The sequence below is a fragment of the Chaetura pelagica genome, unplaced genomic scaffold (assembly GCF_000747805.2).
Source record: "Chaetura pelagica isolate M959 unplaced genomic scaffold, ChaPel_1.0 scaffold69, whole genome shotgun sequence".
Classification (NCBI taxonomy): Eukaryota; Metazoa; Chordata; class Aves; order Apodiformes; family Apodidae; genus Chaetura; species Chaetura pelagica.
The window spans coordinates 979,588-994,630 of record NW_009970724.1 but is presented as its reverse complement, the minus strand read 5'-3'; the positions used below and the strand labels follow the sequence as shown (position 1 = coordinate 994,630).

At 37.8% G+C, this 15,043-nt stretch overlaps 1 protein-coding gene across 1 annotated transcript in view; it reads right to left on the bottom strand.

Moving 5' to 3' along the window:
- Positions 1-7,165, bottom strand: part of TESK2 (testis-specific kinase 2) — a 64,202-nt gene extending 57,037 nt beyond the window's left edge. Inside the window, exon 1 of the mRNA XM_010006557.1 lies at positions 6,944-7,165. Within this exon, the coding sequence (XP_010004859.1) occupies positions 6,944-7,165 (222 nt within the window). The remainder of the gene's footprint in view (positions 1-6,943) is intronic.
- Between the last annotated feature and the right edge of the window lie 7,878 nt (positions 7,166-15,043).

Here is a 15,043-nt window from a genome sequence, read left to right as displayed (position 1 = left end):
GGCAATCAAAGAGGATCCTTTCCTAGTGCAAGCCTTACACTAAATGTTCAAAGCAACACATGAGAAAATAAGAACTTTGAAACTGAAGCAGAAAGGGCAAGGAAAAAGCCAGAGATAGATTTGAGGCTTCCTGTGAAATTTCACATTACCAGCTGACTTCTACTTCAGTGCTGCCTTCAGAATATTTTTAACCTGAATACCAGAAATACTTCCTTATGAGTTATGCAGAAAGCTATTTTTGTTGAACTTCAAATTTCAAAATCTAGTGTTACTATTTTGTTCCTTAAAACAAAATTGCAATAATTCTCAATAGAGAAGGTATGAGGAAAGCATACCTAGATAATCGAAAGCAAATCTGCCCTCCCAGCTCAACCAGATGAAGTGACTGTTCATGCACATTGTCTTCACAGGAAGTTAGAATAGCTTAATCTACTGCAGGAGGTTTTTCAGTCCAACATAACTTAGAATGCAACCACTCCTCTCTTGCTCACTAAAATAGATTCTTCAGAGATACCTGTAACTATCTTCCATTGCAGTCATCTGTACTAATAGCTTTAAAAAAACAGGTTAAGGAGAAGTTCATGTTAATGAAGAAAAACAGATAAAGCTGCTTTTGCCCTGGGACAAAAGGATGAAGAGCAAGACAATGTGAAGTCTTTTCCAGCCCTATAGTTTTGACTCCACAAATCTATAAAGCAAAGAAAAACACAAAGATGTACAGTGTGGTAGGAAGGCCTAAACAAATAATAAAATAATAAGTAAATAATAAAAAGTAATAAAAAGGCCCAAGTCTGATGTAATCAAACCTTGCAGAAAGTAATTATGCCCACTGGCCTACCCTAAGTTTGGGGACATAAATACAAGTTTACACTCACATTCTGTTAACTAAACTATGGTTCCAGTAACACTACATCTCATCTACAATGGCTATCATAAAAAAAATCACCTACACACTAATAGTCCTCCTATTGCTTTCTACACAAAAAACACAGAAGTATTCTGCCCAACTAAATGATTTTATGGAAGTATTAATGTCACCTTCAAGAACACAATGTTGGCCTAACATCTGGTGACAAAAGCAAAGGCCAAAGTTGTAGTAAGAGCCAAACCGATCCCTTAGTTTGGTATTAACAAAGGTATCAACTTTTCCTGTTGCCAATGTTTACATTGAGAGCTTTTTAAAAATAATCAAAAGGGTATGTTAGGATTAAGAGAAGCTTGTCTCCAGTTGGAATGCCCAGAATGTCCTTGATTTATGCTGACATCTAACCTCTTCCCCTTTAAAAGAATTCAGAGGGAAAGATATTGGTTTGACAGTCCTGAAGATGGACATCCCATTTATGCAGCAGACAACTGCACACAGAGGAGACAGCAAGAACTTGCTTGTAGAATCCTGGGACTTTGCAAGCTGGGGGCTTGTCCTGCAGGACGGAGCTCCATATTGGCTGTACTCTTGGCCATCCTGTAAAGAATGGCAATAATGCACACACTCACATTCAGATTTTAAACACATTGAAAGATCCAATATTGCATTGCCTGCTTATCTGTCAAAACCCAAAATAAAGATTCCAGTTCTAGAAAGTGCTGTCTGCAAACTCTAACCCAGTGGTTTCCAACACCTTCTCCAGTGGGATACTGCTGACCACAGGTTGAAAAATCAAGCAGCAGCTCCCTTGCCTTGAACTCAGATTCTCTTGCCATTTTTTCTGCACCTTTTCTATGTCATTTTTGCAGTCATCCTCTCCTTTAATCTGAATTGGCATTCCCTTCTCTGTCTGATCATTTATAAAACTACACATATCTCCCTCTTTCCATACATTTACAGACATTTTACTCGTGGAAGAAGGTCTCCATTGACACAATACATCACTAAATGCCACAAGAAAACTGAACTCTGTGTCAGTAATGAGTTGATAGTAGTGTCAATAAGCAAACAGACAGGACCAGCTGTAGAAACAACTCAAACTGGGAAGTTCTAGCTATAAAAGGATAGTTAAAAAGTTAAAAGAGGAGGTTCTAGAAACTTCTACAATGGAAGTTAAAAGGACAGGCCAAAAATAGCTTCCAAGAAAGATCACATACTTGAGCCAGGCTAAGCTAAGGATACTGTAGTAGTTCTTATAAGTAGTCCTTCCCAGATTTACATTAATTTTAAAATTAGGTGATAAGAATTATTAAGCTAATTGTACATGTTTTACAATAGTAATATACATATGTGAACACACCAACTTCTGTAAGACACCTTACTTTATGCCACAACCCACTACAACTAAAGACTGGCTAACGATAGCCTAAGATACAGTTGTACATGACAAAGCAGCACAAGATGGAGAAGTCTTTTACTGAGCTTCCAAAGAAACTGAGCTGGCCTCCTGTTACTCCATATTCTGCATTCACTTCCATCTCACTGATGGAAGTTGCCACTCAGAAAAATTTGAAACATCTAAATTTGTAGCATTAACCTGTTGGTATTATTTCAACTAAGTAGTGAAGGCCATAAACATAGTTTAACCATGAGGCATAACTGGGCAATGTATAATGTGAAAATAGATATTCATGTCAACCAAGACAGGTAGGGTTTTTTTAGGCAAGTGACCTGTCTATTCTCATAACTTTTGTTCTGAAGTCCTATGAGTTAGTCCCTCACTTACTCTATTGTACAGTTCTTCCTCTGCACTGTTTATTCTAGTTAACAGGTTCTGTCAAACCCAGGTCAGAGACCAAAAGAAGAAAGTGACTATGGTTTAACATCAAACATTTCTGCACTAGATTCCTCAAGGCCTGCAAAACTATAGATAAATACAGAGATGTTTATCAAGCAGAATGGTAGTCAAGTAAAAAAAAAGCATAAAAAGAGACAGCTCTCAATGAGTCATTTAGGGAAAGTCCTATCAGTACTATCTCTCAGATGTACCACAGTCAGATGTTCCAGAGATCAAACCCACCAGCATGACAATATGCCTGAGAGACAGAGTATCATAAATTATACAAAGCATAAATGATACTAGATAGTGTACATGAGAGGTAACAGAACTACCAGTTTTATCCTAAGTACATTATCAGCACTTGGGAAAAAAGTATTATGTAAGTGTTCTTCACACTACCCTTAAGCACAACTCCACATCAGTCCTATTTCTCCTTTCACATTCGACAGCTGGATGCTGCTTATCTTAAAGACACTTCAAAGACATTAAATAAATATGAGAAACAGGATCCTAGTCCCAGGCACGAGGTATATATTTAAACAGGCACACCTTCTCTGATCAGTTAGCATGTCTGAAACTCAGAGCATGTAAATTTGACCATACACCAACTGATGAATTGAGGACCATCATTACAGGGTAATCAAAGAGGAGACCTTACAGCATAAGCACATAAAGCACCAATATCTTGAATTAACTACTGTAACGTAACAATGTAAAACCATAATCAAAGGAGTAGCTAGTGGTTCACAGGCAAACTTATAAGATTACCAAGTAGGACCCTGAAGAAATCTACCTAAAGTCAAACTGGAGAGTGAAGGAAGGAAAACGTTCTTAGGCCACTATGGATTAGTACCTAGAAGTATGAATTAGTAGGTGAAACTTGCTGCACAAGTGCAAAATCAGGAAAACTGTATAGCCAGAGGTTCTGCAGAAAGAATCTTAACTTATAGAGCATCATAAACGGAGTGTTTTGCACTTGATGTGTTTGGTAGGTATGCTGAAATGGGAGGACTCATTTTCACCTCAAAATTTTCCATCAGCCCTTACTGGTCTTCCCAAGTAGGAATTTAAACATTTGGGACCATGGCTGGGCATTGTTCATTCACACAAACAGTCTTTGCCTAGTTCAAGTTAAAAGCAAAACTCAGTGTTCCGCATTTGCCACTGAAAATTTGAACAGGCACTAGTCAGTCAGCTGCTTCAAACTAAATTTATAATAGTTTGACTAAGTTAATATTTTCTAAAGTAGTTTCTATAATACTTAGTATTCAGAAGAACGTGAATTTGAATTGCTAGTGATAACTAACAGAAGTGAAAATGCTAGCTTAATATCTTAACATTGAATAAACCACGAAGTTTAACATGTGTATGAATAAAGGTGCACTAGAAATGCTAAAAGAACATTCCTAGCACATATGACCACTGAAAAGAATGGAGGGGGTGAAATATTACTGAAAACAATTGTTAGCTACACAGCAAAACAAAAATCACAAACCATCAAAACAGTCCAAGTCATTTGAGTAAACTCAGTTTGTGATACTCACACAACAATAGACAAATTCATAATTGAAAAACATCTGATGCTATAGCATTTTTTAAGACACCTTTACTAATTTAAAAGGAAGGCTTCACTGCTCTTTTAAAGTTACTTGCACAGTAGTCTAGAACTAGCCTGGATTTTTCTTGAGTTCAAACATTTAGCTGGGATTCAATCATTTAGCAGATCAGACTGAACTTTAACTGTGTCAGACCATGAGGCTCTCCTTTCTGGAAGCACATCAAGGTTCTTGCATGAAATCTGATCATCAGCACAGCAGGATTAATGACAGAGGTGGTCAGGCTGATAAACTAGGAGAACAGAAACCTGCTTAAGTGACTGTGGAACTGCATCTAAGATAAGGTCGTAATGCATTCTCACTCCTTTGTGCCAAAACTGAAGCAAGACCTTGTTTGAAACTGATGTGAAAGAAAAGGCTATATCACTCATTGTCTCGATGCAGGAGGTCTGTGGTTGTTTCTGGGAAAACAGACACTAGATACTCAGACTACTACCATCACTCTCAGAGTAAGATGCTGATTACAGACTGACACCAGACCATAACTAGTTTGGCTAATGAAATGGGGAATGGCAGAGGAAGGTTTTTAAACGAATGAGCAGACTTACTTATGCACAGGAAGATAGATCAGTTATCAAGGATTCCTCTCAAACAACCTAAGTTCTCAAACAGATATCCTACCTCTGTATGTCATTACCTGACTAAACAAAGTGCTCTCCTAAAATAAGATCTTCTTATTAAATCAATTATTATGAATGCTGGAAATTTACCTCTACTTAAAGCCACTTTTCCCCCCACCTACTTTTATTTCCTAACAATCAGTAATATTATTTCTGCTTGATATGCAAGCCCCTTGCCTCAGGGCACTTTCCCATGATGTTTCTCACCAAGGCATGGTAGAATATTGTAACTATTTGTGTTGGGTTGGTGTGGCATGTGGTTCTTTGTTGTCAACTGGGCCTAATCCATAACACTATTTCACCTAGTAGGTCTGTTCACAAAGTATGTATGTATTTGACTACAAAACTTCTAGAAGTTCCAACATAATTATGACTGACAATATCACTATGGGATCATTTAATAATCTAAGCACTGAAAAATCCAAGTATTAAAGAGGGCAAAATCCTGAATTTGCAGAATAGGAAAAGATGCAATATCTAATCAGCAATACTTAGATAAACCAAAACTACCCCAAAGCATTAATTCTGAAATTCACATAAACAAACCAAGATCTGTTTTTCCCCAGTTAGATATGACCCAAGTTCACTGCTACCCTTATACACTTCACAGCAGCTTTGCCATAAAAGCTGTAAAGATGAGTTCTGGTAGCACGCAGACTTCAAAAGTCAGTTCATTCCACATTAAAAAAAATGTCTGTATTTAAAGACAGTTGCTACAAAACGCATTATAGAAAGTGTTCCAGACAGGAAAATAAGAAAACCAAAGTAATCAAAAATCAAAAACAAAGCCTTGTTTTCAAGTGGTATACAAGATGGCTTAATAAAGCCAGCCTCATGCACACCCCAAATAAAATTCCTCATGTCTACCCATTTGAAAGAACTGGAAACTAAATTTCATATATGTAGCTAAAGAGAAAAACTGCTGCGGAGTGATTCGCCTTCACCTGTGAAGTGAGGTATATATGGAGATCTGAATGCCCTTGGGTATTAAAACAACATAAAAATAATTTTCTTTTTCTAATTAACATACCTATTTAACAGCAATAAAGCTGGATAAGAGGTTATTTGATTTAACTTCTTAAAGAAAAGACCACATGAATTGTAATGGAATGGACATAATGTATTGCGAGATACAAGTTTCTGGCATTTCACTGAAATGGAAATAATCTGGAAGACGACTGTGTTTAAAGTCAGGAACTAAGACCAGGAAACATTATTTTTGCAATGCCTGAAACGCTGGAAGTCAGCTCAATGTCCTATTATTCTACAATAAAACTTACCAGAACATCAGAAATTTCATCAGCACCGCAAAACTGAGGTTATGTATGGTTTCACAAATAATTTTACAAAGATTTCATCCTCTTCCCAGATTCACAGCAGCAAGTTCACTGACATCAACAGATTTTCTCATTCATGCTATTTACTTCAAACCAATCTCTGATTATATAAATTAAAGGCATGGCATAACAAGCAAAAGAAACAGAGAGGAGCAGCTAGCTGTATTGTAACTTCAGTGCACTACATTTTGTGGTTTCAAATTCCATATTTGCATGCAGATCTTCAGTGTAGCATTCAGTGTTGGGAGGCAAAGACTACCAAAGGAGGGAGCAGAATCCCACAAAATCAATATTCTTGATAAATTAAAGTTATTCATACTTGCATATAAGAGAACCAATAGCAACTGGTGTTTAATACACTACATGAATGCAAAAATACATAGCAGAGACCAAAATATATATTATTTAACCAATTTTTATGGCTTTTTTGCTTTTACTCTCTCCCAAGTATCCTCTGCAACTCTGCAAATATATTACAAGCTATAAAAAACAGCTGCTAGAATGACAGAGGAAATATTTGAGACCTGCAAGGTCTTCATCACTCACTCATCCTGAGTAAAGGAAAGACAAGTTGACTTCAGTGAGAAGTACTTCTGCAAGTACACTCGTACATTCTCAGCACCAAACATGAAGCAATCCATATGAAGAAAGAACTGAACACATACCTTGAACACCTCAGAGAAGAAACCAGAGCCAATTTTCTCACATGTGAAGTCATCAAGACGGGTAAGTCTGGAAAAGGCACTTATCAGGGCTCTGTATGAAGAGGTACAGACTCTTCCTATCTGGGACACAGTCCCTTCTCCTCCAGCACCACTGTCAAAGTCTTCAGCGCGCTCCAAGCGTGGTGGAAATCCTGCTATTGAATTCCGCTTACTTCGGTCCATTTTGAAAACTAAGTTTTATTTTGCTAAGGGAGGACTTCTTACATCTTAGACACTTTGCTGTCTTCTCTACTCTTGCTGGATCCTAAAATACAAGAAATAGAGATTACCATTATTATTGTAACCATACCAAATAAACTTGATAGGTCTCCAACACAACTCACACCAGTTTAAGGGAATAAGGAAAAAAAAAAAAAAGCAGAAGATATCCAAGGGAAAAAAAAAGCTAACCACAAACAAAAACTCCACCACAACCAACGACACAGCATCATCAGTAAAGGCAAACAATCTAACTCTTCCTTTAGATTGACAAAAATACCCTATTCTCTGACTATTATGAGAAGAATAGGCTTGGAACTCAAAATTCAACTGGTAACAACTTTCATTCCCTCACCATCCCCTTCCTTTTTTACTTAAATTCTGGTTGCTAAAGCAATCAGCCAAGTAGGAGGAAACCCACAAAATGTAACTTCTTTTCTACTTCAGTAGCAGTTGGTGATCAGCTATTGCCATTGCAATAAACCATGTCACATTAGAGACTGAACAAAAGATCCCTAACTATAGAAAACAGATCAACTTTCAGTTGACATAAAGAAAATTCTTATTTGTCAATAACAGCAGCTGGAGCACCAAAACCTTTGTTTTTAAAGCTTCCAACTACGAGCATTCCAAGACCAATTCCTTAACTGTCAGGAACACAACTTTATATCCACTGAAGATCTAGCCCCTAAATCTATAAAAACAATCCTGTTAAAAAAAACAAACTATTCTTACAAGAAACTTCCAGAACAATTCTCCCCACAAAAACACTTTTTAAAGCTATATTAATTTCAGTTCAACTGAAAAAACAGGAAATAAACTATACTTGCCAAGTAGTAGGAAAAAAAAAAGGGGGGGGACTGCGGGAAGGAGGAAGAGAACCAACAGTAACGGATTTTTTTTATATTTTTAAGAGGATGATGAAGTAATCAGGATGACTCTGGAGCCCATCAAATTCAGCTTGGACTGGCAAACCTGACAGGTGGCCTACTTTCTTTTTCCTTTAAACCTTAGATTCAGGAGGTTGTTCATCTCTTCCACACTTAAATGTTCATTTACAGCAACTTGGTGAGCTCCTACAAAACCTGAACAAAGTGAGCAGTCACAAAGAGGACAGATCTCTCTCTCTCTTTTTTTTTTTATGTTGTTTTCCCTGAGGTTGAAGGAAAAACTGGAGTGAGTGGAAGGAAACAATAAAATTTAAAAACAAAAGTGGACAAAATAATCATGAAGCAGGGAGCAGGCCAGGCAATTATACTTCTGTTTACACAGATGTACAGAACCTGAACAATGCATTAAATTTGAAGAGCATCTCAAAAACACAGGCACACCAGCTGTCCTCTGAATATACAGCAGTGCTGCTATAACTATCTTTTGTGCTCTGTGTATCTTTCAGAGATGCTTTGTGCCAGAACATCAGAAAAACATAGTCCTTCCCTGTCTCTACTAGTAAGCTCTGTTCAACTGCATGGAATTAATTTTAAGTTGTCCTACTCAAAAAAGGAACAAAACACACATAACAAAAAAACACAACACATTTTTTTAAGGATGTTTATTGCAAACATCATAACATTTACCTGTCTAAATGGGATTCAAAAGGGAGGTGGGTATAAGAGTGTTTCACCAGGCCCTGATTAAGAAAACAATCTCTATCAAGTTCCACATTGTGATATTCCTACGGAATTTTATACACAGACTCCCACATGCATGAACTTACTGCACTTTTGAGATTATAGTACTACATGGTCTAATGTTATGATGTGGCTGACTGCCACACAGAAGGATCAGGATCCAATTTCTGACCTCATATTCTTGCCCCATGAGCCTTGAGTGTCTGGAAATGGTACAGAAGCATCATGGGAAGATAAAGCCTGTTGTATCTCTCCAGCTGAGAAAAATAGCCCAGAGAACCTCCTCAGCTATAGAGGAGATTCCCAGGAATTTCCAAGGCACACTTAAATAATTCCCTGTGATCTGAAAGGGACAAACCAGTATTTGGTTACTTTTCAATGAGATGAAGAACTCTGTGGAAAGAGGGTAGACACGAAACCATAGTGTTAACAATTAATTTTCTGGAAAAGGAGATGCAAGTGTCTTTGGAGACTGACCAGAAAACCTGCTGTAATTTAAGAAACAATGTGTTAGAACTTATGTGCATCAGAGTAGTACAACATGGACTAGACACTTTCAAGGAGGGGAGCAAGCTCTTGCCCCAGAAACCCAGTCTGACACACTCCAGTAGCCATATGAAGTAGATGCTGGAGCTTGCAGACAACCCTGCTAAATCTAGTGAAAGAGCAGATCCGCACTGTAGCCCAGCAAACTAAAGCAATTTGTACACTAGAACTACAAATTCAAGTTCTCAGGCAAATCAAGATACATGCAAAAATGAAATAAAGTGCTGTTGTCTTAACTAGAGGAAGATACCAAGTTAGGCAAGCAATCTTAAACAGGAGAAAAAGCCTAACTCTGTCTTAAGTATCCAGACACCATTAATAAAAATCAGCTCTCAACAGTCTCTCAATCTATTTAACAAAAAGCCCACGCCACCCTCACACATACACATCCTTTTGATTGAAATCACATGGTGAACTTCACAAAACTCTATACAAATCCTATAACGAAAGAAAAGATTCGAAGTACTTCACACAACATAAACCCCAAGAGATTTTGCCATTTCTGTTCCCAAGTAACCCATTCCTTTATGTTTGCCTGCCAGAGTTTGCCTCCTTTCCAGGGAGGTACATGAAATCCTTGAAAATTATTAGGATAGAGCTCCATTTGTCTAGTTTTCTGCCCAGGATTGCATACATAGAATTAGAGGAAAATTTCAAGCAGGCACAATTCCAAGTGGGCCTCCTGTCATTTTGTCCAATTACACTAATGATCACATTCTCAATGAAATCAACTAAGGTTTAATTGACTGTCAAGTCACTCTGAGGTACTTTAATTTACTACCTTGTACGGTTAATTAAAGTGCACTGAACAGAATCCAAGACTATCCTGCAAATCCTACAATCAACCAAAAGATTGTTTGGTGTCTTTTTTCATAGTACAGTTCAGCTTAAAGACTCTTAAGCTGTGCTCAACAGCTAGTTAAAAAAAAGGACTAAACACTTTTAAAAAACATTTCCCAATAAATTGTCTCCTTTCAGACTAACTTTTCTGACAACCTTCTACATGAAAAATGCATCCCACTTTGCAAGACAAAAGTAATTTAGAAATACACCTCTAAAATGCATACCTTCCCTACTCATCCATTTATTAAATTACTGAAAAACACAATTTCAGAATGTTTCATGCCCTTCAACATTGTAATGTATTGGTTTAAAAAAACAACTCTTGAAAAAAAATGTTATCAATGCAAATATTACAGTAAGATCAGTTTCTCCACTGCATGAGTACATTGAATTTTTAATTGTAGAAATTAGTATAAATACAAAATATATAAATACTATAAATAGCATTTATTTGGCTAATTAGACACTTGGCTTTCCCAACCAATGCCTAAGCCTGCAAATATTTAAAGATGGAAATCCCACGACAACACATCAAGTTATACCCCACACATCAATGTAAAACTAACAGGAGACATAAATTAGCCAGTACTTAACGTTTCCTACTTCATAGGCATAAAAATGGGTAAGGCTTCTCAACTTCAGCAGCATCTTTTTAATGCCTCAGGGTATAACAAAAAACATTTCAATTGATTACTAACACTCTGTCCCTAGTATCTTTATAACGTGGATATTTACACTCAAATGTCAAACCCACAATTTACTAAAAGATGGCTTTAACAACAACCATTTTTAGACACAGAAGACTGTTGCTAGGCATTCAGCCTGGAAAGCAATAAATCTGGTGGATGCATGTTATTAATTTGAAAAGGTTTTCTGGAGAACAAGATGCCTAAGCTTTGACATAAGTCATTTGCCAAGAGTTAACTGTTTAAACTCATAGTTTGATGTAGCTTTAAAACCCAGCACTACAAAAACAAGACAGAATTATGCTGGCAAGTGTCACTCAAAAAAATAGTAACTTGAGGGGGAAAAATTCACCGTAGTAATGTGCAAAATTTAGAAAAGCTTTAAAGGAATGTAAAGCAGAAAAACTTCCAAAGACAGAATTGACTTTGAGGTCACTAGCCTGGAGAGAAAAAAGAAAAAGAAAAGGAAAAAAAAAAAAAAAATAAAAAAAAAACCAAGAGTTAACTGTTTAAACTCATAGTTTGATGTAGCTTTAAAACCCAGCACTACAAAAACAAGACAGAATTATGCTGGCAAGTGTCACTCAAAAAAATAGTAACTTGAGGGGGAAAAATTCACCGTAGTAATGTGCAAAATTTAGAAAAGCTTTAAAGGAATGTAAAGCAGAAAAACTTCCAAAGACAGAATTGACTTTGAGGTCACTAGCCTGGAGAGAAAAAAGAAAAAGAAAAGGAAAAAAAAAAAAAAATAGAAGAAGAATGTTTGGGAATGAAACACAAGAAATCAAACTAAACAGGCAAAGAGAACCCAGCATTCCACAATTTTGTTCTCAACTACTGTCATCCACTTTCCTAGCTGAGGAAAGTTCCTGGGTTTGTTTGTAACTTCTTGCCTTTCTGGGAGAAAGACAGTAACAAGTATTTACAGAAAAGGTAGCTACAAGTACAAGAGCTTGCGCTACATTTGGCCCAGTTAATCCTGAAACTGAAGTCTTTTTGACTACTTTTACGGGATTAAGTATTAGGGCCCACTAAAATATTAGTCTAAGTCCTAATTACAGCATTACATTCAAACATGAAATTTCCAACATTTTCTATTTTCATTTAGGTAAAATTTTGCTTTAATTTCATCTCCCCTACAGGGGATAATTCCTAGCTCTAACCAGTACTGTCACAGCATAAGCTTCCCACAACTAGAGCTGACATTTCTCAGAAGAGACCTGCATTAGCCCTACTACAGCACTCCTGAAATTCAAAGTCTGCTGAACTGCGTCGTGGTTTTATAACGCAAACAAACCTCCACAAGAGGCTAAGTTGAAACAAACAGTTCATTTATTTTGTGACTGTAGCCAAGTCTGAAACCAGTAAGAGGGACTAGCCATTAACTTACTGCAGAGCCCAGGATTCAGGGCCAAGGTTGTAGGTTTAAAAATATTTGCATCAAGCTTAGGCATGAATTCTGGCACATATTTATAAGGCAAGTATAACATGGGGGAGGGAGAATTAAAAACTCTCAAACAGAAAACTACTTGATCCTTATGCCTATTGTATTAATTGCCAACAGTTTCTAGGCTCCAATTATAATACAAAATGAAACCTCTATGGAGGGACCTTGCAAAAACCCATTTGTTTCCTAGGCTGGTTTTAGTCACTCCAATCCACAGTGCAGACAGACTCTAGCCTAGTTACAGAGCTTCGTTAAATAATGACTCAAGGAGACCATGTACAATACACAGCTGCTGCTTCAAATGCATAATTTTAATATATTATGTTTGCCTAACAAAACAGAGCTCAGTAAAGACACTGAGAAGCAGGTCACGCCTTCCAGGTGTCAGCAGGCTGACATTTGCTTAACTCATGAGAAAAGCAAAGGGAATCGAAGCCTTCCAGTACCAACAGGTATTGTAACATCTCAAGTAATCAAGGAATTTCCCCCTCAGCCTCTCCACCAGGTTTATGACTGAGGGCTGACAGTTCTACTAGCACTGGGGGTCTCAGGGGAGACAAGCAACTTTCTGTTGTTTCTATGCAGCCAGTGAGACAATCCAGCATAGCAAAGGCAAGAGAACAAGAATGCTTGAAAGAGGGATGAAGATAAAGAAGGCTGAATTTCATATTTGACTAACATCTCTTGGACAAAATCTTATATTTATACATCCTCACACAACACAGAAAATATCTGTATTTTCCAGCTAAAAGGATTGTCCCCACAAATATTTAAAAACATTCTGCAAACTAACCTTAAAATACAGCCGAAACACCAGTTCTTGTTACTGGTTTCATGTTACACTGCAACACCTAGTACCGTGTTTACTTCAGGTATGAGCAACACAAGCAAACAGTAACACAGTCTTGACCAATTTATATATGAATTTTCAAAGTGAAAGAAAACAGGGTTTCCTAAATCTGCTGTTCTTAGGTATTGCCTCCAAAATAAAAGTTATCTCAACTAACTGCATTCCTGGTTGCACGAGGTATTATAATTTTATCAAAAAGTGGCTCAGCCACAACTAGAAATGTGTTCAACTTAAGAAAAAGTGACAAGACCATAGGAAAAGAAGATTACATCTAAGTCAAAGGACTTGGCAAGAGACAACAGATGGAGTCAGTGTGATACAGTGGCCGATAACTAGATGATAAATATACAACTTCTCACTGATAAATATACAACTTCTAATGCATACTTCAGGGAACTAATAAGCAGGAAATGGGCTTAAATTGTATGAACACTGACTGGTTTTGATCCTGTCTAAGAGAGCAGTTATAAAATAAAAAGCTTTGCCATTGTGCAAATGCACGGTTCTCTGCTACAGAAAGAATACAGGAAAGGAACCTATGATGCAAGGGAACCCCAAGCTTCATTCTTTCCTGCATCAGACACAGAAGCAAGTCTCCTCCTTTAACCCTGCATTTCTTTCATGAATTTGTGAAGTCATTTACATAAAGAATTGCAATGGCAAAATCAAATGTAGGGAATTGGAGTGTATAAGTGGGTTACAAGAGGCCCACACCATCAGAACACCTTATTTGGACCAACGTTCTCCGTCCACGATCACAAAAACATTAGACGCTGAAGCAAGGATTGCTCCATCCCTATCTCCTGCTCCCATTCATCCTTCAGCAGCAGCAGCACAAAATAAATTCCAGTAAAAAACACAAGAGAGCACACACTCCCCACCAGGTACAGGGAACACACTCCTTTGCCTGCAGCTCAAGCTACTCATATTTTGCATGCAAATTTTACATGAAGATGAACCACAATGGACAATGGAATTACACAGCCATGTCTACAGCTGTACAGTATACTTCTGCAAGAGTCAGAAAATGACATTTTTATTGGCCTATCAAGATATGGTATGCAACAATAATTTCAAAAGATGATGACTAAAGGAAAAGCTTTACAGCTAGTCCACTGGGTATATCAGAGTTTCTCATATAAAAATCTTATCTTAGGTTGTAAATTCCACTGTCTAATTAAGCCCGTAGAACTGTAAGTCTGTTGATTTGGCAGACAATAAAATAGGCTAGAACTCTGATCTCTACTAAAAAAAATAAATCAATAATTTCAGTTGAAGCATAAAGGCTAATAGCTCCAAGTCCTCTTTGGGGGGACAAACTGAAAGGTACAAACTTAAATAAAATTCAGTTGAGTACTCTTGAAATTGTAGCTTTCAAATACCAGCTACCACCTATCAGAATATCCAAGTGGAAAGTCCCCTGTACTTAAAGCAAATACAGTGCCCATCCTCAAAGGAACGCAACATTAAGAGCGATCATCTGCATTTATACAGCACCTTTCATCTGAAGGCCATAAAGCGAACATATATGCACACAGACTCGAACAGTCGAGCCTGTCATTAGAACATGATTCATCTATTCTCACAGGATAGCGCTTAAAATAGCAAAACCTGAGCCAAGCCTTCACACCTCCTGGCAAAGCGCCCATACGGTTGGGCAAAGCTCCGAGCCGCGCTCAGGCAGACCCTTGCCCCCGCACCAGGGCACGGGTTTCCGCAGCCGGCTTTCCCCGCAGCGCCGGGGCGGTGCTGCAACGCCCGCTGCCCCGCACACCTGGCCCCGCCGCGCACCTGCTCACGGCAGCGGCACCGCTCACCTCACCGCGCTGCCGGCCGGGG